Source organism: Protomyctophum parallelum, assembly GCF_964188405.1.
Source record: "Protomyctophum parallelum genome assembly, chromosome: 13".
Taxonomy (NCBI): domain Eukaryota; kingdom Metazoa; phylum Chordata; class Actinopteri; order Myctophiformes; family Myctophidae; genus Protomyctophum; species Protomyctophum parallelum.
This window is the reverse complement of record NC_139708.1, coordinates 27,724,443-27,751,942: the sequence shown is the minus strand read 5'-3', so window position 1 is coordinate 27,751,942 and position 27,500 is coordinate 27,724,443. Positions and strand designations below refer to the sequence as shown.

The 27,500-nt window shown below is 45.5% G+C and overlaps 2 protein-coding genes across 2 annotated transcripts in view; both read right to left on the bottom strand.

The window, feature by feature from the left end:
• grin2aa (glutamate receptor, ionotropic, N-methyl D-aspartate 2A, a) overlaps positions 1–27,500 on the bottom strand; it is a gene marked incomplete at its 5' end in the record, with an annotated part of 266,870 nt that overhangs the window by 109,639 nt on the left and 129,731 nt on the right. Inside the window, 3 exon segments of the mRNA XM_083780155.1 lie at positions 12,482–12,696; positions 13,585–13,801; positions 26,548–26,714. Of these exon segments, the coding sequence (XP_083636281.1) occupies positions 12,482–12,696; positions 13,585–13,801; positions 26,548–26,714 (599 nt within the window).
• LOC310869559 (E3 SUMO-protein ligase ZBED1-like) lies at positions 21,691–25,177 on the bottom strand (the record flags this gene model as incomplete). The annotated part of the gene is made up of 5 exons (XM_083780372.1): positions 21,691–21,720; positions 22,839–23,075; positions 23,241–23,427; positions 23,976–24,483; positions 24,781–25,177. The coding sequence occupies 5 exons, from the start codon at positions 25,175–25,177 to the stop codon at positions 21,691–21,693; spliced, it is 1,359 nt and encodes a 452-aa protein (XP_083636498.1).

Sequence of the window (27,500 nt, the reverse complement as noted above, 5' to 3'; positions counted from 1 at the left end):
TGCATGTGTGCGTTTATGCGTATCTGGGGGATAGTGCAATTTATTGTTCATCAAGACAATGAGTTTTCGGAGTGGCGATACGAACCATCAGAGCATGAGCCATGATACACTTGTATCTGTCTGTGTGTATGCGCGCGCACACACACACACACACACACACACACACACACACACACACACACACACACACACACACACACACACACACACACACACACACACACACACACACACACACACACACACACACACACACACAGTGTCTCGCTAGCTCAGGTGTCACAGATAAGTGCTATTTAGTTGATGGCTGTGTTAAAACGAGTACCACTGTAACACTGCCTCCACACCTGCTGTTCTTCATTATTGTGTGAGTGCGTGCGTGCGTGCGGGTGCCTGACTTTAGGCTGTGTTCTACTGTTCAGTTTGAATTACTATCTTAGCGAGAATTTTCTTTTACATGATTTACTCTCTGTCGGGTCGAAAATGTCCAAAAACCTGTTAAAAAACCCACAAAAACTTAAAATAATATGATGATCAACGATTTGCAATATCAACAAAGCCCTTTGTTGTGAGCAGTATAGTGCTGTGAGCAGTATAGTGCTGTGCTGTGAGCAGTATAGTGCTGTGCTGTGAGCAGTACAGTGCTGTGCTGTGAGCAGTATAGTGCTGTGAGCAGTATAGTGCTGTGAGCAGTATAGTGCTGTGAGCAGTATAGTGCTGTGCTGTGAGCAGTATAGTGCTGTGCTGTGAGCAGTATAGTGCTGTGCTGTGAGCAGTACAGTGCTGTGCTGTGAGCAGTATAGTGCTGTGAGCAGTATAGTGCTGTGAGCAGTATAGTGCTGTGAGCAGTATAGTGCTGTGCTGTGAGCAGTATAGTGCTGTGCTGTGAGCAGTACAGTGCTGTGCTGTGAGCAGTATAGTGCTGTGCTGTGAGCAGTATAGTGCTGTGCTGTGAGCAGTATATATAGTGCTGTCTCAAAATGCCTTCCCTCTGAGCAATAGCTGCCTCTTGCGGTTTGGAAAATTGCGATACTTAATACTGTCTGTCCCCCTCTTTTTGATTAATTGCGCAGCACGACGGATGCATACAGTGTGTGTGTGCGTGTGCGAGTGCATGTGCGTGCTCGTGTGCATGCATGCGTTGCCAGACAGACAGGACACACTCACTCATGCGCAAACCAGTCCATGCTGTATGCATGCATCATGTATGACTTATGGATTTGAATAATCCCCATCACCTCACATACCTGCCCCAGTGTTCATTCGACTATGTCAAAACATTCGCAGGAATATTAAATAGATGCACGCACGCACTCACGCACGTACACATACGTGCGCGCGTTGCAGGTTGAGAAGCAGAAAAGGCGATGCTTTGCGCCGTGCTTCCAGATCTGCTACTTTTAGGCCGGGCTGCCAACTCGCAGGCTGAGCACCTGCAGAAGGTCAGCTTAATTAGGCGGGGTAATTAGCCACTCGTGGTGTGGGGTGGATGTAAGTGAACTAATGATGGTGCTCTCACTGTTGGCAGTGCAAGGCCGGATCACAGGGCCTATACCCTATACCCAACACACACACACACACACACACACACACACACACACACACACACAACACACACAGCCCTTTATTGTGCTACAGTTTACAGCAACAGTACGTATACGTGGGTCGTGGACAGAAGCAATTTTCTTTTTCATGAATTAAAAAACAAATTCAGTTATTTTATTTTTCTGTAATTTCATGAAGAAAAGAAACATCTAAGAAATAGCCTACCATAAATTATGAAACAAATGTTTAAAAAGTAGTGAAAATGTTTTCACTAGTGTGGGTCCCACACTAGTGAAAACGGAGGCGGAGGTGAGCGGGCGGGGTCGACATATGCCCTTACTGGGCTGCGTTCAAGACACTTGCCTTGTGTCTGACACCCGACTTGTGTCTGAACACAGCTTTGATGGATGTGTTCTGCCCCCCTCCCCCCCATCAAACAAAATGTTTTGGTCAAACCATATGGGCTTCTATTGGACATGCATTGGAGGGGCCATTAAACACAGACACAAGACAGACCAAGACAGGTGTCTTGAATGTGTGAACGCAGCCCAGTAAGGGCATAATATGTCAACCCCACCCGCTCACCTCTGCCCCACCCCCTCCTGGTGCTGCGGCCATCTTGGAAACTAAACACAATATAAACAATTGGAGAGGGGTGGGGCCGAGAAAGGCCCTTATTGAGTTGTTCTTTTTTCACCAAAAGTAGTTGTTTTGGACATACAAGGTTCCACAGCCAGCCAAAGCACTGAGGATACATTTGAATGGTTGGGATGCTGAGACATCCCTGATGGTGTGACAGCTGGCCTTCCAGCTGTCATTGTCAAGGTATGTAGAAGCCTCCGTTTGCTAAACAGATTGGTTTTGCACCGCAAACATTCATTAAAATCAGAGGGAATGGATTGAATGTGCTGCAATCTTTGTTTCTAAAACAGTCAGTCAGCAGTACTCAGTATTAGCAATAGAAGATCAGAACAAATACATTGGGGGCAATAAATATAGCCTCAATCCAAAATATAATATAGTAATTATGTCTAATAATGTCACATGATGCCCAAGTAGAGCTACGTATTACTCTTCCTGAGTATAACTTGCCCCAAATTCGCACAGCCTGCGGTCTTTTCTCTGCTTCTAGAGTTTAACTAAATTAAAATATAGGCATAATTATTACTTCTTTAGCTATTTTTAGGTTTTAATGTATGATGAAACATTTGAAAGCTATTGCATTCTGTACTTTCATGATCTGTAAAAACTGGAGAAGATGACCCTGGCCTATTGCCACATATGGAACTTTCCATACAACTACTCTACCTTCTTCTCTGGAGTCCTGCGTCAAAGCAGACCAGAGGTAGAAAACTGTTGTTCCCTGATGTCATCGCTAGGGACACATGATGTCATCGCTAGGGACACATGATGTCATCGCTAGGTACACATGCAACAGTAAGCAGGAACTAGGGGTGGCAATGAAGGACCGGGAAGTCTGCCGTGGCGTTGTGAAATGATGATGATGATGATGATGATACAACTAGAAATGATAGTTTCTGTCAGACTTTTTTTACTTAAATAATAGTAATAATAATAAATGCATGCCCTATACTTCATCATACTATAGTGTCACACACTAGACAGAATAGCCGATCTACAAGCTCACAACGTGTGGCATCGTGTTGCGTTGTGAGCTTGTAAATCTGCCTTTTTTGTCAGCAAACTTTTTGGACATACAGTATGACAGCGGCATCATGCAGTGTATTGTCATTTGTCATCTGTTGAGGTTGTATTCATTACAGTATGTAAGTGTTTGGGTCTTTTGGTATCATGTACTGTACGTACTGTACTTGTACATGTGCCTTCCCCTAAAATGCCTTTATTTGTGTTCCTATACTCTAGTCTGTACATGTGGGGTCCTCCCCTCGTATATTATCAAAGTTATGGCTACTGCACATGGTGACAAGTAGCCTCAGCGGTCTATCATAAGAGGTCTGTGTGTGTGTGTGTGTGTGTGTGTGTGTGTGTGTGTGTGTGAGTGAGTTTTGGCCATCATATTTCATGGCTGAAAACTGGAATTACCTGTCAGAACAAACTACAACCATGCCGCCTTTTCGCGCACACACACACGCACACGCACACACACACACACACACACACACACACACACACACACACACACACACACACACACACACACACACACACACACACACACACACACACACACACGCTCTCCCACACACACACACACACACACACACACACACACACACACACACACACTCTGATAAATAAGTGCTAAAGTCTCTTACGGCTAGCTGTTCAGCAGAGTAAGGGGAGATAAATCTGTCATGGCAGAACATTCTCCTATGGGAGGATATTTCTCTCATCTCTCAACCGCATGCACGCACGCACGCACGCACGCACGCACGCAGAATACGTCACGACGCGCTTGGTTGGATCACTGCGCTGGCCAGCTCTCATAGTCGCTCATACGCAGCACCCATGGTCTTTATTTCATTTTATAGCTGCACCTTCTTTGCAAAACATATCCATCTCTCCAGTGTGTCACGGCGAATGTATTGGCTGAGCTGTCACACAGGTGTTAAATGAGGAAGGGGAAGGCGAGCTAACGGAGTGTCCAGCGCGCCAAAGCTACTTTACGAGCTAGTCACTGGAACGGCCATCCATTCCCATGGTCCATTCCATGGTTTACTCATTTCATTCCACGGGGAAATGAGTCATTTAAGAGATTTTGACCTGAGATCAGATTAAAAAAAATGTCTTCTGCATCCTGACAGTTTTCTGAAAAAGCCATGTTTCTATGTCAGTCGTTCTTTGATAAAAAAAAAAACAGACCTACAAGCTCGTAGCGCACCACTCGGTGGCGCGCTATGAGCTTGTAGATCTGCTATTTTTCAATAGCTAAAGCATAACATAATGCTAACACCTAAAGGGGTTCCCGAACAATATGGGTTAAGAGATTATGCCAAACGCATGTGATTTTCGCCCAGCCACTGTAGAGGCCTAGAGTCGTTTCAATCCTTTGTGGTGCCTCAGGCTTGGCTGCAGGGCGTCCGGCTTGGCAATATACAACTATATACTCCGCTACAAGTAAAAGTCCGGAATTTAAAATGTGCTTGAAAACCGTACAAAAGTATTGTCATCAACATTTACTAAGAGTACTAACAGTGAAAGTGCTCATTATGCAGAAGTGGTTAACGTATGTTTTGTAATAATAATCCAAATCTACAAAGTAATTAATAGTAGTGGAGTAAATGTACAATATTTGCCTCTGAGATGTAGTGAAGTAGAAGTAAAAGTATTGGAAATTCTCAAGTAAAATACAAACCTATGAATACTAACCAATATAGCTCAGCAGTGGCAGTGTGGTGAATTTGAGCATTGGGGCATAATGACTAAAATGGTGTTGGCTTCTTAAAGCAAGGAGACAGCTTCCACTGAAAGTCTCATATTCATCCACTGATGTGTCGTGTCATTTATAAAAGGCAGGCCCTCGGCGAACATTTAAAATCATTAGCAATGCAGATAAAGTGAGTCAGTAAGATGCAACAGCAGCACACAAACGTGTGTCGGGAGGCGTAATTGGCATAACGTCTAAATTTAGGAGAAAAGTACTAGGGGGTGCGGTGGCGCAGCGCTGTCGCCTCACAGCTGTGTCCTCTCCTCCGCGTCATCAGCGCCCAGACCCAAGGTGGGGTTTGGAGTTTACATGTTCTCCACGTGTCCCCTAGGGTAGGTACCCTAACCAAGAAACATGCAGTAATCCTGGTGTCTAAACAGCCTCCCCCTGGCCAGCCGATGGAGGGGAAACAAACTGGTTGGAATAGCGTTTTCCTTGCACTGTCAGGTGATATAAGAAGCGGGCCTGCACTCATCATGCAAGGAGGCATGAGCTCAGTTCGGGGCTTTCCCCAGGTTGGCAGAGTAGGGCCCATGTTTTATTAAGTAAAAATACCAGTATAGAGATGCATCGTTACAAGTAAAAGTCCATCATTCTAAATTTACTTGAGTAAAAGTACAACAGAATTGGCATCAAAATGTATAGCTTAAAGTAGCAAAAGTTAAAAGTACTCTCATTATACAGTATACAAATCTTTTGATAATAGCGGATCTACAAGGTCAAAATGTGTCGCATATAAATGGCCAAAGTATATATAGGGCTGACGTGTTTAATGTATGTTTTGTAATAATAATCTAAATCTACAACGTTTAACTAGTAACAAACAAATAACTTTTGTGGAGTATTTTCGTCCGTCAGTTAGTCAGTCGCTGCCGCAATTAAGCCCATATATGGAGATCCCTGATGTCATCAATATTGGCCAGAAATTCTACATCTGACCTCAAACCTCAAACCTCAAACATTCCATGTTGATCCTCCCCCATCCATTCTTCCTCTCCGATGTCTCCCTTTTGACTCATACCTGTCCATTTTAAACTGTAGACGGGCCTGCCCCAGAGTTATTAATGCAGTCATGCCCGGCTTTCTAGACATGATCATATTACTGTACTTGTAATGCGTACTCAACGTTGTGGGTAATGCTACATACATGCAGTGGCAGACAAAGTATACTCAAGTAAATGCTCAAGTATTCAGATGTACAAAAAAAAAGTACATTTGGTTCAGTCCCGAGACTGCGTAACTTTTTCTCTGCTATCTACGATTATAATCATACCCCCTAGGCTGGGGTACGGTATGTGCCACCTATGTATGTACATGTTCATACTCCCCCATATAATCCAATCGAGCGTTAGTATTGCTCTGACTTTGTCTCGCATCGCTGCGGACATGTATACCGTTTCTGACGAGAGCTAAGGGGTATGAGCTCACGGCTAACGAGCAACGTCCTCACAACAGCAGCCCCCACCTCACTGTAAGGTTGGGCGATATGCCAATTTTTTTCAACCGCCCATCGTCTGACAAATATTCGCCGATTAACGATGTATTCGTGTCATAAAAGTAAAGTGAGAACAGCTCACTGCAGGTCGCAAAAAAGCCAGATCTACAAGCTCTCAAGGTGCGGCGTCCTGCCTGTTTTTGCAGCTCCGTTCGCTAGGCGTTGAGAGCTTGTAGATCAGTCTGTTTCTGCAGCGCAGCTGCGCAGCCAGGGTAACTTGCTCCCTTGCCTCCCCGCACCGGTCAGTCGGAGGCTCGGAGCGGAGCAGCGGAGCCGACAAGCTGCTGATCTACAAGCTCTCAAGGCATCGCGTCCTGCCTGTTTTTGCAGTGCCGTTCGCTACGCGTTGAGAGCTTGTAGATCTGTCTATTGTTGCAGCGCTGGTGTCGGTGTTCGTTCACGTTGTCAATAAAAATAACTTAGATTACAGGCGGATATGAAGTTCAATCAGTGGGTTGCAGCACCAGTAGGGGCTACACGCTAAGCTAATGCTAAGCTAAGCGCTATTATGATCCCCGAGCCTATACACTAACACTAGTAGACAGTTTTTTTATTTCCCCCCCCCCCCCCCCCCCCCCCCGACTTCACGGGTGAGGCATTGGGATTGTGATGAGACACGAGACAGCAGTGTGCATTCTGTTGTGACTGTATATTATTAAACTGCATGGGTCTGGACTCCGGAGCTTAAACAACATGTAGGCTACAGCCTTCCTCAGCTCCCAGGCTCCCAGCCTTTACTTTGGCTGGCAGCTGCCGTAAGTGCCGTGCCCCGGTGCCCGATGCTGCTGAGTGCGGGGACTGTGGGAGCATACATTATAACGGAGGAGGTGATTTCCCCCCGGCCGCTGTTACTACTTTGCTGGGCCAAATTGATTCACATGTTGCTCACACTTTACAGGTTAATTGGGCTAAATCGTCCCGAGAACTCGCCTAATAAAGATATTCGGCGATTGGATTCGTATATTCGCGATTGACGATGTATTCATATCGTCACCCAACCCTACCTCACTGATAACACAACAGCAGCCCCCACCTCACTGATCGCACAACAGCAGCCCCCACCTCACTGATAACCCAACAGCAGCCCCCACCTCACTGATAACCCAACAGCAGCCCCCACCTCACTGATAACCCAACAGCAGCCCCCACCTCACTGATAACCCAACAGCAGCCCCCACCTCACTGATAACCCAACAGCAGCCCCCACCTCACTGATCGCACAACAGCAGCCCCCACCTCACTGATAACCCAACAGCAGCCCCCACCTCACTGATAACACAACAGCAGCCCCCACCTCACTGATCGCACAACAGCAGCCCCCACCTCACTGATAACCCGGAAGTGAAACAAGGATCGTAGAGTGAGAGCGGGTACTGGTTAGGTGTGCTTATGCTGCCACCTAGCGGGCAGTAATGGAGTTAAATGTAGCAAAAGTAAAATATGTGAGTGAAATTTAAATGTGCTTCATTACTAACCACCAATAGCTACATGTTTGTGCGTGCAAGTGCCCCCATCTGTGTTCGTGTATTGTCTGTGCTGTACTGCAGTGTATGCCTATACCGTATGCCTTGCGTGCATGTGTGCATGAGTGTGTGCAACTGTGCATGTGTGCATGAGTGTGTCCATGTGTGCATGTCATGAGTGTGTGCAACTGTGCATGAGTGTGTGCGTGCATTTGCTTGTGCTCTCTCATCTCCCCTGACAAACGGCTCTAACGGACCAACAGGGCTCTGCACGCGCCCACCTATCCCTCAACCAATCGCATTCGCCCCCCTCCCCCGCTGAATGCCCATTCGCCGAGCTCTCTCGCCCGCAACGCGGCCATCTGCGGCCGCTTATCACCTGGGTAACCACCTCGGGCAGCAGAGCATGCTGGGAAGGAAGGAGGTCACTTGGCTGGAAATTGTTCGGTTGAAGTGAAATGTCAAAAGAAATGTGTGTCGCATGCAAATTTGCGAGCTATTGTATTTCCCCATGGTAATTCTAATTTCTTTGAAGATTGTATTTTTTACCGGTCAAGTTTACTAAGTGTTTTAAGCGGTTAAAGATGAGCCCATTGCAGCGTTTCCTCTGTCAGAACCTATACTCCCAGGTTGACAAGCACATCATTTTTGTATGAGGGCAATTTGCTCGGAAAACCCTGGAGTTCAAAGATGATGGTTGAAGATGAAATTAATTGCATTTTTATACACGATGGGAGACCTGGGTAAGTGCTTTTGTAAACTCGGCATCAATCTCACTAGACAGGACAAGGTTTCTTGTCCGCTTCCTGTGCTTAATTAATTAAACACAGATTTCATCCAGATACATGCTATTGAGGTCAGCTTTGTTGACAGGAAATCCATTATAAAAATAAATAAAATAATAATCTGACGTCTGGGACTTTATCACATCCATATCTATCCATAACTCGCTTGCTGTCTGGGCTATAACCTCCTATCTCCGTACTTCAACTTTTTATATATTTTTTAGTAAATTATCCTATAGTCCTATACTGTACTTCATCATACAAGCATTGCACAAGAATAGTGAAAATAGCAGCTCTACAAGCTCACAGCATGTCGCATGAGCTTGTACATCAGCTATGTGTTCACTATATTATCTTTGAAATAGCAAATACAGGAGGTAACAGAGGTGGCATTCATTAATTGCAGATTCACTGCCACTACATATACACTATATAGGAGACATGAATGCAGTGTGTGTTATTGTATGGGCAACAACGTCTCACTTTATGTGCATTTTGTGAATGTGAATAGTATGTTATTGTAGAAAATAAACCAGTCACAAGATGTTTGTATATTGGCACACATGGCAGTCTCAGTCTCACGTCGGCATTTAGTGCCCTGAACAAACATTACAAGTGCATAGACTTGGTTGCAGAATGACGTAATGTCAAAAGCTATGCATTGGAGGGACTATAGCAGCCTACAAAAAAGGAACCATTTTGGACATACAAGGTTTCCACTCGTCGGCGACGATATATATATACCTTTATATATGTGTGTAACTCTCTCTCTCTCTCTCTCTCTCTCTCTCTCTGCCAGCTGGACAGCCAGACATGGCTGGCAACTCTCTCCCTCTCCCACTGACTTGCATGGGGAGGGGGGGGGGGGGAGGGAGTGCAGGATGGAATGGTGGCGAAGGTGGAGGAGGAGTGGTGGTGGGGGGCCAGGGGGTAGGGGATGTAGGAAAGGAAGGAACAGAAGGCCTCATCAAGGAGCACTTCCCTTTTGGAGTGTCCTCATTTTTGTGGAGAGCCCCCCCCACTGTTAACCCCCCCCCCCACCCCCCTCTCTCTCTCTCTCTCCACAGTGACTTCAAAGTGGAGTCCACTATATTTGAAAATACAGCATCACAATCACTTTAACGTCTTCTTCCATTTACATGTTAAGATTTCAAGTGTAATTTTGCGTTTTTATTCCCCCAAAACAAATCTTCTCTTCATGGGGGTCCTAGCTGGCAGAACATTTTCAGACGGGATTCGTCTGACTTATTGACAGACAATGGCCTCCATCACGTCTTCCTCTCTCCATCCATCTTTCACTCTGCCTCTCTATCTGGCTTATGCTCTGTGTCTTCCTCAGACTCAGACTCCCTCTCCCTGTGTACTTCCTCTCTGCAGATCTCTGTGTTCTCTGCCTTTCTTTCATCCATTGTAGCTCGGTCGTTTCTTCAGTCTGCAGCGTCCCTTCAGTCAGAGGGGAAGCTGCAGGAAGACTTTAATTACCAAGGAGGAGCGGGCCCACTCTCACAAACACACGCAGGCATGCACGCACGCACGCACACACACGTATTTACTACTTGTGAAGACATCAACATTTTAGAGATGCCGATTTATTTATTTTTTGCCATTATTGACACACCAACGATTAACACAAACGATAGGGTTTCTGTGTGGAGACATTTGGCCTAGCACACACGCACACCCATACGCACACGTTTCCACCCCAAAAGAACATCTATCAGGAGCCCATTCACTGCCGCCGTTTCCCCTTTTTCTCCTTTGTATATGTATAGTGTTTTGTATTTTGATGACATGTATTATTGTCTAATATTTGTATGCCATGTTGATGAATTTAATACCACATACAGTAGGACCACCATGGATACATGTTTGTGTCATGCATTTAGCCTTAATACCTCACTGTACATTTAGCCTTAATGTCTCACTGTACATTTAGCCTTAATGACTCACTGTACATTTAGCCTTAATGACTCACTGTACATTTAGCCTTAATGTCTCACTGTACATTTAGCCTTAATGTCTCACTGTACATTTAGCCTTAATGACTCACTGTACATTTAGCCTTAATGTCTCACTGTACATTTAGCCTTAATGTCTCACTGTACATTTAGCCTTAATGTCTCACTGTACATTTAGCCTTAATGACTCACTGTACATTTAGCCTTAATGTCTCACTGTACATTTAGCCTTAATGTCTCACTGTACATTTAGCCTTAATGTCTCACTGTACATTTAGCCTTAATGTCTCACTGTACATTTAGCCTTAATGTCTCACTGTACATTTAGCCTTAATGACTCACTGTACATTTAGCCTTAATGACTCACTGTACATTTAGCCTTAATGTCTCACTGTACATTTAGCCTTAGTGCCTCACTGTACATTTAGCCTTAGTGCCTCACTGTACATTTAGCCTTAATGTCTCACTGTACATTTAGCCTTAATGTCTCACTGTACATTTAGCCTTAATGTCTCACTGTACATTTAGCCTTACTGTACATTTAGCCTTAATGACTCACTGTACATTTAGCCTTAATACCTCACTGTAAATTTAGCCTTAATGACTCACTGTACATTTAGCCTTAATGCCTCACTGTACATTTAGCCTTAATGCCTCACTGTACATTTAGCCTTAATGCCTCACTGTACATTTCGGACTAATAAAGTACAGGCTTCTAATTGAATTAAAGCTCTGTTCCATTCTGGTCAAACAGAGTCAGGGTGCTCCTATTGTTCATGTTGGCTCACTGGAAACACCAGTGGGTCTCAAAGTGTCCTTGAGTGGCTTCCAAATGGAGGTGTACAAATGGAACCAAATGGACCCTTATGGTATTGGGTACACTTTCAGAGTTATGGGTTTGAAAGTTTGAAAACCACTGTATACACTAAACAGAACAGAACCTTAAAGTATCATCGGCAACACCTGTGACGGAAATCGTAAGAGGCCCGGAAGTAGGAAGAGTAGTTATCTCCAAAATGGCGTACAGTATGTGCAAGTGAGTGGCATAGCGAGTGGCAAAGTGAGTGTCAACATGAGTTTAACTTTGATTAATGTCGTTTAAATTAATGCAATCAGATGGGCTGTCAAGGCCAGATTGTTTTTTTTTCTTCTCCCACTCAGTAGGCGTTCCTGCATAACTTCCGGGCATGATGATGATCTCACGCCAGGGGGGCAGTCAGACAGATATTTTGTGAAGCCACTGAGGAAATCGGGATTTCCTGAAAGTTCATATAATGGCCTGTTGTGGCGCTGTCATTGGACCCAGAAAAACCCATAGCCCCATAGAGGTCCATGTATTTGGGCCCAACTTCACCTAGACTGTATTACCTTAATAAACATGGTCATGAATACTTTCTGCTTCCAGTCACTAGTTTAAAGTCTCATTTCTAATGTCATAATATTCTTTTTGGAAAATTATGGTCCCATTTCTGAAAAAAATGACCATAAAGTCGCATATGTTCTGAGGGGCGTGGCCACCGTTACAGTCTATGATCGGGATTCCCCTCCCACTCGAGTCAAAATAAAACCAACGGAGAAGAAGGGGGGAAGTCCCGCCTCGTTGTCTGGGCCAGCCAATGGGCCAGCTGGGCCCAAACGGATCTGGAAAGATGGCGACTTACAATACAAGGACTGACAGGCTTCATTTTACGTTCATGTTAGACCCGGAGAACGCTTTGTCCATATTTTTTACAGTCTATGTCTCACGCGCAAACCAATTAAATCAATCAATCAATCAATCAATCAACCAATCGACCAACCAATCGACCGAGCGAGCGCGTCCTTACTTGTGCAGCGCGCTGGGCGGCAGCTTGCTGGGCTTCTCCTGCATCTGGCCGTAGCAGGACGTCTTGGCCTCGGGGATGTCGCCGTACTCGTCCAGCATGGCGGAGGCGGCCGACGTGATGATGCCCAGGCCGTCGCGCACGCGCGCCTCCAGCGGGTAGTCCCAGTCGTCGTAGGACACGGAGATCATGCCCGCCGGGAACTCCTCGGGCGTCACCTTGGGCAGAAAGACGCAGGGAAAAAGTCAACTCAACTGTTATTTTCAAAAATAGCAGATCTACAAGCTCGTAGTGTGGCACTCGGTGCCGCACTACGAGCTTGTAGACTTTGAGTCAAAGTATCAATGCTGCGATGTGGAGCTTGTACTCCGTTGTGAGTGAGTGTCCGGAATTCAAAAATGAATGCCCTCGAGTGAAAGTGCGAAAGTGTCGGCGTCGAAATGTACTTAAAGTACCAAAAGTATGAAGTAGTCGTCATGCAGAATGTCCCATTTCAAAATGTCTAATGTGTAAAACATCTTTTGAAAATAGCCGATCCACAAGCTCACAATGCGTCGCATCACAAGCTTTTCAAATGGTCAACATGTATATACAGCCAAAGTGGTTACTGTATGATCTGTAATAATAATCTAAATCTACAGTAAAAGTACAACATTTGCCTCTGGGATGTAACGGAGTAGAAGTAAAAATACTGGAAACTGAAAACACTGTACAGTACAAGGCCCTCAAAGATTCACTTGTACTGTACTTAGTAAGACTAAGTTATTTTCCAATTGAAATATCCTAAAAAAACGGGGTCGTATTATAATCGGGGACTAGACTATTTTACATTCTATGTTCTTTCTCCACAAACAAGTCTTGACAAATGGTTTGTCGTCTTAGAATCAGAGTCGTCTTATATACGGGAATAGTGATACTTTCCAGCACTGACCTCGGGGTTGCCCGTGGTGAGCGAGTTATACTGACCTCGGGGTTGCCCGTGGTGAGCGAGTTATACTGACCTCGGGGTTGCCCGTGGTGAGCGAGTTATACTGACCTCGGGGTTGCCCGTGGTGAGCGAGTTATACTGACCTCGGGGTTGCCCGTGGTGAGCGAGTTATACTGACCTCAGGGTTACCCGTGGTGAGCGAGGGGACGATCCAGATGGTCCCGTGGCCTGTGAGGCCCAGCGAGCGCGCCTCCTCCAGGATGTACACCGCCTCGTCCTTGGAGCAGTAGAGGACCACCACGGGAGACTGCACCTTCTTCAGCATGATCTGAGAGCGGCTGTCCTCCTCCACCGCGTCCAGCGTGATGATGTTCTGCAGCTCCCAGCCCACGAAACTATGGAAGACACAGAGAGAGAGAGAGAGAGAGAGAGAGAGAGAGAGAGAGAGAGAGAGAGATGATGTTCTGCAGCTCCCAGCCCACAAAACTATGGAAGACACACAGTATATTGTATATTATACTATGGTTCGCAACTCTGTTCTCATCATCATTATTTTTTCGACCGCGGTCGAGATCGTGGATTTCACAATATTACGACAGACTTCCCGGTCCTTCATTGCCATCCCCAGTTCCTGCTTACTGAAATCTAAACGTCTCCTTATAATAGTGGAGTAATACTAGCTAATTATTGACAAAAATTCGGCCCGGTCATTTTCGTGCGAATTTGGCCCAGACCCACCACAACCAGCACGCAGATAGCAGAAACTCTACCGCCCGCTCCGTCGAGGCACACACAAACAAACAAGCCCCTAATACCACCACTTTTACGGAATAACATAAATAATACAAACTAACAGACAACTACACAACCCTTTGTTGCTCTCACCAGAATGCTGGAAAAACGATTCAAGATAGAAGAGGGTTTATTTGTCACTCACTTTGCCTGCCTGTCGCGTTGCTGCGTCAGAAAACTTCATAATGAAGGTTGCTTAAAAAAAGCCACTGGTAAATGGTGCATTTATATAGCACCTTTATCCAAGTCACTTTACAGAGATTGTGCATTACATTCACCCATTCACACACCAATGGCGGAGGAAACCATGCAAGGCACCAACCAGCACATCAGAAGCAATTAGGGGTTCAGAACAGGGAACCTTGCAGTTCCCCTGAGCCACTGCCGCCCCACTGCAGATGGACTTTAAGCCTCTTTATATCAGCAAAGGCTGCTCAGGAAGGTTGTTCTTGATTGACACGACCGTGTCAAAGCAATATAAAACAGCCGCTCAACCTTGCAGTGTGCAGAAGACCTTCCATTGCACCTTTGACAGGGAACAAAGAAAAAGAAAAGAAAAGAAAAATGACATATTTTTGACAATTTTTGCTGTGCTGTGGCCTGGTGCCATGGGTTAGGCTTCATTATCCGCAGTACTCCATTTTAGTTTGTTTCCTTAATTAACTTTTATTTAAACGGGCAAGTTTAATCATCACCGTGCACGTGCACACTCCCGCGGCATGTTTTTCTTTTTTCGGGTTTTTTCCGCGCTCTCGCACCCCTCGTTAAATGCAGTCACCACAGCAAACGCTATACTAATCTCATGCTGCGGTCCCCACTCATATAGCTCAGGGGAGAGAGAGAGAAAGAGAGAGAGAGAGAGAGAGAGAGAGAGAGAGAGAGAGAGAGAGAGAGAGAGAGAGAGAGAGAGAGAGAGAGAGAGAGAGAGAGAAAGAGAGAGAGAGAGAGAGAGAGAGAGAGAGAGAGAGAGAGAACACAGTGTTTAATTAACAATGTCAAATGGATAACATTATCTTTAGTATTCTTAACCCATTGACACCGGGAATGCATTTTAGATTTTAGTTTTAAAAACGTGGAACAAATTTGATTTACTAAAAAGTTTGAGAACTACTGATTTGGAAGGCATCCGTGTCGTCTTATAGCGTTTAACCACTTTAATCATTATTTAAAACTTTAGCTGTTGAAAAATAGCAGATCTACAAGCTCGTATAGCGTGGCACCGAGTGCCTTTTGAAAAATTGTGAAAATGCGTGAAAATCTTTGAATATTTATTATTTCACAGTGAACGTTTTTAACTCAAATCTTTGCTTCTGGAACAACACGTTTTCAGATGGGGGTCGGCGGACAAATACAGATAATTCTGTGGTCCCTTGACGTGAAAAGGTTTGAGCAACCCGTGCACCACTGATTTATAGATGACATTTTGTCGAATCTGGTCTCAGGTCTTGATGGATTAAATTCACATGGAACTGCCTCCCATCCACCAATGGGAGTCAGCGATACGGCGATAATGTTCGGCGTGTCCCTCTCTGCAGCGCACTGCAGAGAGATTCTGTTATTAGTGATGACAGAACACAATGTCAACGCAGTCCTGTTCTGTGGCAGCTGGAGGGCTGATTAGGAGGCCCCTGGACACCAGTTATTATTTACCCATAAGAATAACAACAATAGCATGTGTGACAGAGGAGAACTGTTCTATAATAACAACAATAGTATGTGTGACAGAGGAGAACTGTTCTATAATATCTCTGCTGTCGGGAAGAAAAAACACCTAACTCTAAAATGTTCATTTTTCAGAAAATGAAAAAAAAGGAATACTGCCTCTTGCATGAGAGGTGGTGGAGTTGGCGGTTTTAGCAGACAGTTTGAGGGTCCAATAGAGTTAAGAGGTTTTGTCCGAAGCGCTTTTAAATACTTTCAATGTTTTGAATCAATGGAATCTATTACACAGAGACGTAAAGGGTGTTCAATAGCACATATTAAGTGCTGTTGAACATGCATACGTTTTATGTAAAAAATCTAAAACCTCAAAAATTGACTTGGTTTACTCCCGACAGCGAAAACAATTATCTCCATATTTGAATAAATTAATGACCCACTACATCATACTACATTGTCACACAAAATAGCAAAATTAGTCAATCTACAGATCGGCCATTTATGCTATTTTGGTTTGTGATTTGTGAAAAGTACAGGCCTAACAGTTTCCCAACCGACAATACACATTATATAATAAAAACAACCTTTCTCTGGCAGTATCTGTACGAGTGGTTTCACGCTGACCCACTTCTAGATATATTTCACCTCTCTAACCGGATTACTTTGCTAAAATGCTAAATGCTACTAATATGAGGTTGAAGCGCAGACTGATGGCTTTCATTTGATGGTTAGCCTATTTCTAGTCATCTCGGCCCAGTTTTCGTCTAATTCAGGGTGCCAAGACGGATTCCAGCAGATAAGGATCATATCCAATGAAGTCTTCTCTTTTTTTATGCAGTCAAAAAGAGTCCAACGACTTCAGCAAAGCAAGCAGTGGAAGCGCAGCCATAATTAAATTGTAATTTCAAATTAATTTAACAAAGTGTGGCTCGCCAGATATTGAAGCCTGATTTGTGATTAGTCTTATGATAGAGCTTCCATGCTCAAGTGTTGATCTGCTATTTTTGAGATAGGACACACATAACAAAATCATTAGTCGGAAACTATTATTTATGTTTGCCTTAATTGTTTAGAAGACATCACATTCATAGTTATAATATTTCAATATCAATCGCTGAGGATTTGTTAATTTGATCCAATTAAACGATGGTCCTAACCACTAACAACATTTGAATTAAAATATATATTTTTTATCACAATCATTTCAATACATTGAAAAGTAAGTAGGTAAGTAAGTAGCGAGTGACGTCAGGACTTCAGTGCTGTATTGCCAGTATCAGCCAGAGCGCGGGAGTCTGTCCCCGCTTCTCAATGCGCTATGCCTCTGGGAGATGAGTTTCTGAGGTGAGCCCCCCCATACCTCTCTGTCTCAGAGAGAGAGGTGAACCGCCTGTTTAGGAGACAGAACCCCCGAAAGGCGGCCGGACCGGGCGCTGTCTCACCCTCCATCCTGAAGTTCTGTGCTGACCAGCTGCCCCCTGAGCATCGGTAACATATTCATCATCATCATCATGGCAGCCTCGTAATAAGAGGATCCGTTCTCCTCAGCCATTCACTTCTTCTCCTTCTGGACTAGAGCTGACCTATAGCTGGACTCTCTGTCTGTGTGCCTGCTGGTGACCGTGGAGTCCAAGGTGTGTGTGGAGGAGCCGGGGGGGGGCAGTCTGGGCACGGACGTGTTGGAGGTGGGCGGGGTAGCATAAGACGTTGACAGACTACAGACCCGTCGCCCTGACCCCCGTATGAAGGTCTTGCTGCTGCACCTCCAGCCACCAATCGGTCAAACTTCGAATGTTTGCAGACGATACCACCCTGGTAGGGCTCATCTCCGCAGGGGGGGTGAGTCTGCCTACAGGAGGGAAATCGACTTGCTGCTGACCTGGTGCACCTGGAACCACTTAGAGCTAAATGCTCTGCAGACGGTGGAGCTGATGGTGGATTCAGTGGGAACCCGGCCCCTCCCCCACCCATATTGGGAGGCACTCCAGTTGCCACTGTGGAGTTATGCCGCTTCCTCAGGGTGACCTGAAGTGGGGGCCCAACATTGACACCCTCACAAAAAAGATAGTTTTTTTTCCTGAGACAGCTGAGGTAATTCCACCTCCCAAGGACCTTGTTGATTACTTTCTACACTGCCATCATAGAGTCCATCATCAGCCTCGCCATCACTGTTTGGTTCCCCGCTGCAGCGGCCAAGGACAAGGTCATACAGCGGGTCATACGATCAGCAGAGAGGGTGATTGGCTGCCCTTTGCCACCTTTTACGAGGGCTTTGAGGAGAGCCAGGAAGATCATGGCTGACCCCGCACACCCAGGCCACAGTCATTTTCCCCTGCTTCCCTCAGGCAGGAGGTTGGGTCCCTAAAGACTGTGAAGGCCCGACACTCAAACAGCTTTTTCCCCACGGCTATCAGGCTCCTCAACGCTGCTGGTGTCCCCCCCCCCCCCCCCTGACCCCCTCCTATCCTCCCTCCATCGCCACTCAGAGTTGAGATGAACTTGACTTGTGCTCTGAACTGACCTAAACACTGAACTCTTTGCACTTTATCTATATTTATTCATTATTCATTGCACTACGCTGGGGGTAGGGGATATGAAGGTGCATAGAGAAGTAAGGTAAAACTAACAAAAAAAAAAACACCAACTTCTGTCTACTGCATGGGCGTCGGTATACTGTATATCAGCGGTTCAGACATCAATGCCGGCCAAGATACCGACGGTGCCACACATATATCTTTAATTTGACGTTTTGGTCGAATTTTCCTCCCTTGAATCAGTCCTTCATCTTGTCTGAGAAGCCGCTCCATTATTGCCCCGATCTCACCGTGTGATAAAGTCCCCTGTTATCTACTCTCATTTAGAGTGAACCGACGGAACCAGGGCCTGTCCCAGGTGGCACTGATGGAGAGGAGGGTGTCTGTTAGGAGCACTAGAGGGCAGTGCTTTAAAAACGGACCCCTACAATTAATATGTGTTTGACCGCGAAGCCCCGCAGGCCGGGACCGGAGCCTTCCAGCGGTACTGGTCTGTGGGCGGAGCGGATCAGAGCCTTCTGGGGAAACATTCAAGCCACTTCCCTCCGTTGAGCACTATGCAATCAGCATGCAATGTAACAGCTGACAGTCGGACATGCTGGCTCAAATGGAAGACGGCAAAGGTAAGTGGTAAAACAAAAGAGAAAATGTGAGGCGCTGTGAGCTTGTAGATCGGCTATTTTAACTATTGTTAGATGGGTTTAAAATGATAATAAGAAAGGAACATACAGGGTTTCCACCCGACAGCAATAGGACATCCATGGGTGTCAGTGAAAAGGATTGGGGGTGCCAGTTAAGGAGAGACTGTCATTTTAAAAGGATTGGGCTGTCATTTAAGTAGACACGCTGTTTCGGTGTGTGTTACCTGGTAAGATGGTAATCATGACTGATACCTTTGATATTTAAGCATTGGGTGTCACGCAGTGCCCACATTGCGTGTCATGAATGACATCTGAGTGCGACAGTTGGCAGCATTATCCTCTTTTGTGATTCATTTGATTACGTGACAGACAGGCAATTTAGAAAGCTGCGGGGAAGCAAAGGAGGTAAAAGAAAAAAGGAAGAAAGAAAGAAAAAGGATTACATGGTTCCCACTCAACCTTTGATGGAACTGTGTGTATGTATTTGCATACAGTATGTTATGGATGTGGTATAGTTTTTTTTATCATGCCCTCCTAAGCCCAAACCACACCAAAGGGTCAAGACGTGGACGAGAGGGTTTTAGCGTTCGTCCCAGCGGTCGCCATGCACCTCCTGGTAACCGATTGGTTACGGGTGGGTGAACAGAGCAGAGGAGAGAACAGCCCAAATAATAGTTGACCTCTTTCTTAACCACTTGAGCCCTATATAGCATCCCTATATAATTGGGGGGACATTGAGATCGCTGACAGTTTCAATGAGGGAATTGGTGTCTGTAGAAGGACAAAGTGCAATGCCAAGTCAGGTCCTTATAATACGTACTAGACCACCTATATGTTGCACCACCGATCCACAGCACCCCTGGGGGCCACTTCTGTCAGTTCATGCTGCATGGTTTCCGTTTGACTCCATAATGTGTGCATTCGAGGGGGCTGATATGTGCATTTGGCTCCATCATAATTCATTCCCAGGGGCCACGCAAAGGGCTGTGGTGGCCCCCCCGACTGCATGGCTGCACCCATTAGGCCCCCGAGTGAGTACCAAAGTCCTAAAGTCACTCTGTCATCCCCTGAGTCACCAAAATATATGTATTCTATTGAGAATTATCTCATAGGGTCATCTTAGCATCGTGTGAGAAGGCCCTGCGATTCGGTCAGGTGTGTGACTCTCTGTCTTTTATGGAATTGAGTTACTTTTGATAACATCTGTGTTTGGAGAGAATTTATTTATTTTGTATTTATTTTCTTTGGATTAATACGTTTTCCATCATCAGTTGATGCTTCATGTCCATTATGAGTCCAATTGCTGCATGGCTTACAGTATATATATATATATATATATACAGGGATGCACGATATTGATTTCTTGAAACCGATACCGATATCGATAACTTCTTGCTTCTCAAGACCGATATCGATACGATAACCGATAATAAAAATATATAGACATGAATAAAAAATACATACTAGTAACGGTAACGGTACATGTAACACAGCTTTGACCTAAGCAATTACAGTATAGTAGGCTATATCAGTGGTTCACAAAGTGGGGCCAGCTAAATTATATAGTTAGGAACCAAATGGACCCTTAAGGGTCTGTACAAATGGAACATTTCCAGTTGGAACATTTCCAGTTGTACACTCTCAGAGTTAAAATAACATTGATTTTACAATATAAATTGGGAGTCCCAGAGATAGAAATGCAATTACATGGGGATCTGTTCTGTATACTACTATGCTAATAGGCATGTCAAACTGGGGGGTCCTTTAAATTAAACAGGTTGAGAATCACTGCTAGAGCCGTAAAAATCTTCTCACATGGGGGTCCCTGGAATATGTTTTCAAATGGGGGTCCACAGGGCTAATTAGTGTCAACTTTCTTACCTTGTAGCACTGGTGCTACCAGTTTAAAAATGTAGGAGCACCAGAATTATTTTAGGAGCAGTGCACTGACCAAAATGTAAGAAGCACCAATATGTTTCTTTTGAGTCCACCTATTTCCACTAAGACAAAAGTAAGTTTTTTAATTAATAAAAACAACAATATAACATATAACAATTTCAAGGACACCCAGTTTGACATGCATTAGGCTGACCCCCATTTAATGCCATTTATATAAGGGACCTCAATTTATTATTTTTTATTTATATTGTAAAATCAATGTCAACTCTGAGAGGGTACAAATGGAACCAAATGGACCTGTTAGGGTCCATTTCGTTCCATTTGTAAACTCGGACTCCCCGGATCCCACTTTGAGAACCACTATTGTCTGTGTGTGTGTGCGTGTGTAAAGACAAGTACAACACTATCCAAGTTCCAGTGATAGACGTTGATGTTGTTAGCATAAGCATAAGTCATTAGCATGGTCTGTAGCATCATGTAGCCAAACAGCTACTACTTCTACATTTCTCAACCAAAACGGTCGTGTCGCGTTTCACAATGCTACACAACTGGAGCAAATTAATAAACTACAACCGGTAACGTGTGACACGCATTCAACAGCGCGGTGAATGAACGAGCACCGATACGCGCTCGTCAGCTGCTGGGCTCAGACAGTCACCGTCCGTAATGAATGCGAGAGAAGCAGGCGGGGCTATTAGCCTGCTATGGAACAACACACACTGCAACAGACAGAGTGGAGAAGCGTCTCTCTCTCTCGTCTCAGCCGTTCCTCCGGAGAGATTGGCGACTCTGGGAGAGTTTGGGCGCACCACAGAAATGATTGGTAGTCCCATAGTTGCTACCAACTATATTTTTATGTCGCACAGATAAAATTTCAGGCGCATTTGCGTCCAAAATTATCGCAATTTCGAGCCCATATAAAGTATATTATCGGAGCTATTAATAATGTTATCTGGCCGATAATTATGACGTCATAATTCCTGATATCGGGCCGATAATTATCGGGCCGATAATTATCGTGCATCCCTATATATATATATATATATATATATATTAGTGGTGGGCATAGATTAATTTTTTTAATCTAGATTAATCTCACTGCAATTCTGGAGTTAATCTAGATTAATCTAGATTAAAATGGCTCATTTGAACTCTGCCGAAGGCATTGAAAATATGTGTGCGCTACCTAAATAATGACCAGAAGTAAATCCTTGAACGGGCCACGTGGCCCATTAGACCAGGAGCCCTATCATAATTGGTAATGAAAATATAATAATGTTCAATACGATGTACGTGTGTTATACATTGTTTATTCAGTTAAACACGAATAACCATAAACACGTTACCATACAGGCAATTTGGAACAGTGGGTGCAAGAACAACCCCCTTTTCTGGGATATGACATTAATTAAACTGTAAACCTAGAGGTGATGAAGAACTGTTTACAGTCAGTAGCTTTGTGACATGACTTGAGTCCAACCTCTACCTCTTCCACCAGTCACTCACCTCCAGTGTGGGGCGTCCCAATCCCAACCCTGGGGCTTCCTATTCCCTCTCCTACTGTACCTCATCAGTACTGGGGTTTCCTATTCCCTCTCCTACTGTACCTCCATCGGTACTGGGGTTTCCTATTCCCTCTCCTACTGTACATGATTTGAGTCCAACCTCTACCTCTCCTTCTTCCACCAGTCACTCAGACACACCAGCTTGTTCACATTGTCTGGTGACAAACTAGATCTTTTTTTCTGTACAATGTGGCCTGCTAAAGAGAACAGTCTCTCGCATGGGACAGTTGTGGCAGGAGTCCCCAAGTACTTCTGGGCAATGTGGGCCATCTTACCATAAACAGCAGTGTGCTCTGACCACCACTTCAGTGGACACTGATCTAAACTGGCACTGGGCTCTACCTTGTACCTCTCTACAACATTGTCTACTACTGGTATCTCGTCTTCTGACTCTGACTCTGATCCCATCAGTAGTAGGGCTGTCTTCTTTTGAGGTGGCTCAGGGTTCTCCTCCCTGGGCGGCTGCAGAGCAGGTTCTTCTGCCCTCACCAAGTCACTCAGCTTTCCCCACACTGGCTCCCTCTCTGCTCTGGGCAGGCATTTGAGATCTTTGAAGCGTGGGTCCAGAGCAGTGGCCACCTTTTGATGAAAAATAAAATAAAGATTGATGGAAGAAAATGTAACTTTCAAAATCCTCCATATTTCTTCATGACTCATTCATCTATCCATTTATCAATCTTCTGGCTTAACGGTCTATAATGGTCAGCCAATACAGTTATCTTCTGGTCAGTACGTGTCACATACCTTCAGCCATTCCAGGTTTGTTTTCTCCCTCCGCTGGTTGAGGTCTTTGATGAAGGCAGTCTTGAAGCGCACAATGTAGGCAGGATCATCATCAGAGATCTTCATTGCTCGCAGGAGATGACACAGGGCAGGTAAAACGACAGAGCAGGAGACATACTTTTCCCCACCAAGGAGCTCAGTGACGTACCTACACACACACACACACACACACACACACACACACATTAAGAGGGGTGAATTGACACCAAAAACGACGCCACAATGTCACAGCAGGACACACGCGCACACACACACACACACAGAGCATAGCACACAGACAGTACACACACACACAGACATCACAGCCCCAAACACAGCACGGCCACACACAGACAGCACAGCCCCAAACAAACAGCACAGCCATACACAGACAGCACAGCCCCAAACACAGCACAGCACAGCCACACACACACACACACACACACACACACACACACACACACACACACACACACACACACACACACACACACACACACACACACACACACACACACACACACACACACACACAGCCACACACACACAGAGCAGTGTGCACTGTGCACACACACACAGCCACACACACACAGAGCAGTGTGCACTGTGCACACACACAGCCACACACACACACAGAGCAGTGTGCACACACACACACACAGCAGTGTACACACACACACACACACACACATAGAGCACAGCACAACACACACTTACTTGCATGGCTCCAGCAGTTTCTCCAGCTTTGCCAACTTCTCATATTCAGCATGTGTTGGGAGGGCCAGCTTGTGGGTCTGCTGAGCCAGCGTTGCGTGCACTGCGTCTCTGTTGCGCCTCAAACGTGTGATCATCGCTAGGGTTGAATTCCAGCGTGTTGGAACGTCTTGCACGAGTGACTCCTGGTCTTGTTCAAGGGATGCTTGCTGGGCATTCAGCTCGTCTGAGTTAGCCGGACTGTGTTTGAAATGTCCGACCACTTTTCGACACTTGGCCAGTACACCATCAAAACCACCATCCCGAAGTGACATTACAACGGCCCTCTGTACAAGATGAGCAACGCAGGGCAAGTGCTCAAATGGTAATATTCTCCCTGCTGCTATCATGTTGGGAGCGCTGTCGGTTCCAATGGTGGTGATTTTTTCAGCTATGCCCCACTGATTAGCGACGTCGAGAAACTGTCTGGCACAAGCTTCTGCAAAGTGGCGCTCCTCCGTTTTAATCACACCTGACGTTATAGGAGAGACAAAGTAGATCAGAATAAGTTTGCTATTAATAGGAGACTTACAATTAGCAGGCTGGCGTTGTTGGGGCTAGCTAGCAAACGTATAATGTTGGCTGGTGGTAAAATAAATCAATCGATCCCTGATAACGTTAGCTAAAGCTGTGTAAATGTTAGGCTGAATTAGCAATATTACATGCCGCGGTGGGGTTGGTTTCAGGTTGGATATTCAGCCAGGATGGCTGGGTATCCAGCCCGAGACCAACTTCACCGTGGTAAATTAATTTAAATTACATAACGTACCTAAGGCGAACGAGTGAAGTTCCCAGCTGACATCGATGAGGTGTACAGTAACGCCAAGGTAGTTGTCGTTTTTGACAGATGTCCAATGGTCCCCAGTCAGTGCTACACACGCCGCCCCGGCCAACTTTTCATCTTTCGCAGCTTTCTCTGCGGCGTACTGGTCATGGATTCTCCTTGTGATAGTTCGTCTCGCAGGTAGTTTGTAAGATGGGTCGCCTGTGGCCGCCTGGAGAAGAAGCTCGAGCCCATCATCTTCAACCACACTGATAGGCCGGCAGTTGATGGCAATCCATTGAGCTAGGAGGTTAGTTAGCTTGGCTGATAGAGTTGGGCTGACGGGCTTGCCACGGTTGCACTCAAACATTGTAGTTTGACGAACACTTTTCCCCGGAGCCATATTAGTGCTTGGCCCGCCGGCAGCTTCGCTATCATCAACCAACGCAAAGGGATGCTTGTGCGTTAGGTGATACTTCAGACTTGAAGAACTCCTACAGTAAGCCATTTCTGCTTTGCACAGGGTGCAAACCACCTTGTTCTTGTCGAGGTTTCCATTGGGAAGCTTCTTGTAAAGAAATTTCCCCTGAAGCAAACCTGGGTTCACAGAGTCCTGCATGCTGACGTTTGATGTGGCACGCCGCACTGTTCATTAATTTCACCCGTGTCCGGTTAGGTTAGGATTTGTTACCGCCCCGCTCTCAGAGTAATTTATTTCACCTTGTCCCTGTTAGGTTAGGACTTCTCCCTCCCACAGAGTAATTCCGGCGTCCGCCAGATAAAACTATCAAAGTGAAATTCCTAGTTTGCTTGCTTTATGCAGTCAATGCAGACCCAGCTCTTAGACCCAACTTTGAGAATAGATTAATGGCGATAATTTATTTGACGCGCGATAATATTCTCGCGTTAACGCAGCACGTTAACGCCGATAACGGCCCAGCATTAATATATATATATATATATATATATATGGCTCAATGCTAACAAAACCCTTTTATTTGCTTTTCTGCATCAGTGTCATCTTTTGTCAGCACATAAACCTCTCTATGGTATTTTCAATTAAACAACTCTGTAGCCTAGTGCGATATAGCGGCTTCTATCTAACCATGAGCGTACCTGTTGTCGACAGTGGTCTAGATTACGTCTAACCATGAGCGTACCTGTTGTCGACAGTGGTCTAGATTACGTCTAACCATGAGCGTACCTGTTGTCGACAGTGGTCTAGATTACGTCTAACCATGAGCGTACCTGTTGTCGACAGTGGTCTAGATACGTCTAACCATGAGCGTACCTGTTGTCTACAGTGGTCTAGATTACGTCTAACCATGAGCGTACCTGTTGTCGACAGTGGTCTAGATTACGTCTAACCATGAGCGTACCTGTTGTCGACAGTGGTCTAGATTACGTCTAACCATGAGCGTACCTGTTGTCGACAGTGGTCTAGATACGTCTAACCATGAGCGTACCTGTTGTCGACAGTGGTCTAGATTACGTCTAACCATGAGCGTACCTGTTGTCGACAGTGGTCTAGATTACGTCTAACCATGAGCGTACCTGTTGTCGACAGTGGTCTAGATTACGTCTAACCATGAGCGTACCTGTTGTCGACAGTGGTCTAGATTACGTCTAACCATGAGCGTACCTGTTGTCGACAGTGGTCTAGATACGTCTAACCATGAGCGTACCTGTTGTCGACAGTGGTCTAGATTACGTCTAACCATGAGCGTACCTGTTGTCGGCAGTGGTCTAGATTACGTCTAACCATGAGCGTACCTGTTGTCGACAGTGGTCTTGAGGATGTTGATGAAGTCCAGGTACCCGGGGAACTTGGAGGTGACGATGGAGAAGATGTGCCAGTCGTACTCCTCCATGATGTTCAGCATCAACAGCGCCTCCTGCTGGATGGAGGCCCCGAACTGGAAGAACGTCGACTTCACGTCCTGAAAAAAAAAACATCACAGGAGGGAGAGGGGTGGAGGTTATTAGAGGTCGTCTCCGAGATATCAAAACGTCAGCTGCAATTTCACTAACGGTTGCACCAATATTCCGCACAAGTACGCGCGCGCACACACACACACACACAGCGACAATCCGGCATCCACAACATTGCAAGTGCATAAACTAGACACACACACACACGACAGAGCGCCCAGAGTACACCAAGCAGCCTCTCACACAGGGGAGGAGGAAGGCAGGGGGAAGATATATGGATGGGGGGGGGGGGGGGGGGGGGGGGTCCGTCCACAGAACAATTAAATTAGACCCAAATTGGATGGGAGCAGTACAGATGGCTTGGGCACGGCGACATAGGCCCGGTTCTGCTAGCAACGAGAGGTTAGATTCAATCCAAATCGCTCATATCCAGTCCATTAAACCTGACTGGGAATCATTGGCCACTTAATTCCGCTGCAGCGGGACAGAGACTTGGACAGAGCGGAACGCGGCCATTACACACGGACAAATTGACCCGGTGGGTTTACTCCGGACGAGTTCAGTTTGCGTGATTCATTGTAGTCTTTAAACGCAAGGTGTGTATGTGCACGCTTGCGTGGCAGCTACTGAAAAGAACCCATCAGCGCCTGACATTGTGAGCTTGTACTGTATATCTGCTATATTTTCACTGCTCTTGCTCTTCTAATGATGCCGTATGGCATTCATTTAGGAAATGAACACATGAACCATGGAGATGCATGGTTTCTAGGCATGTAACGATGTATCGTATATCG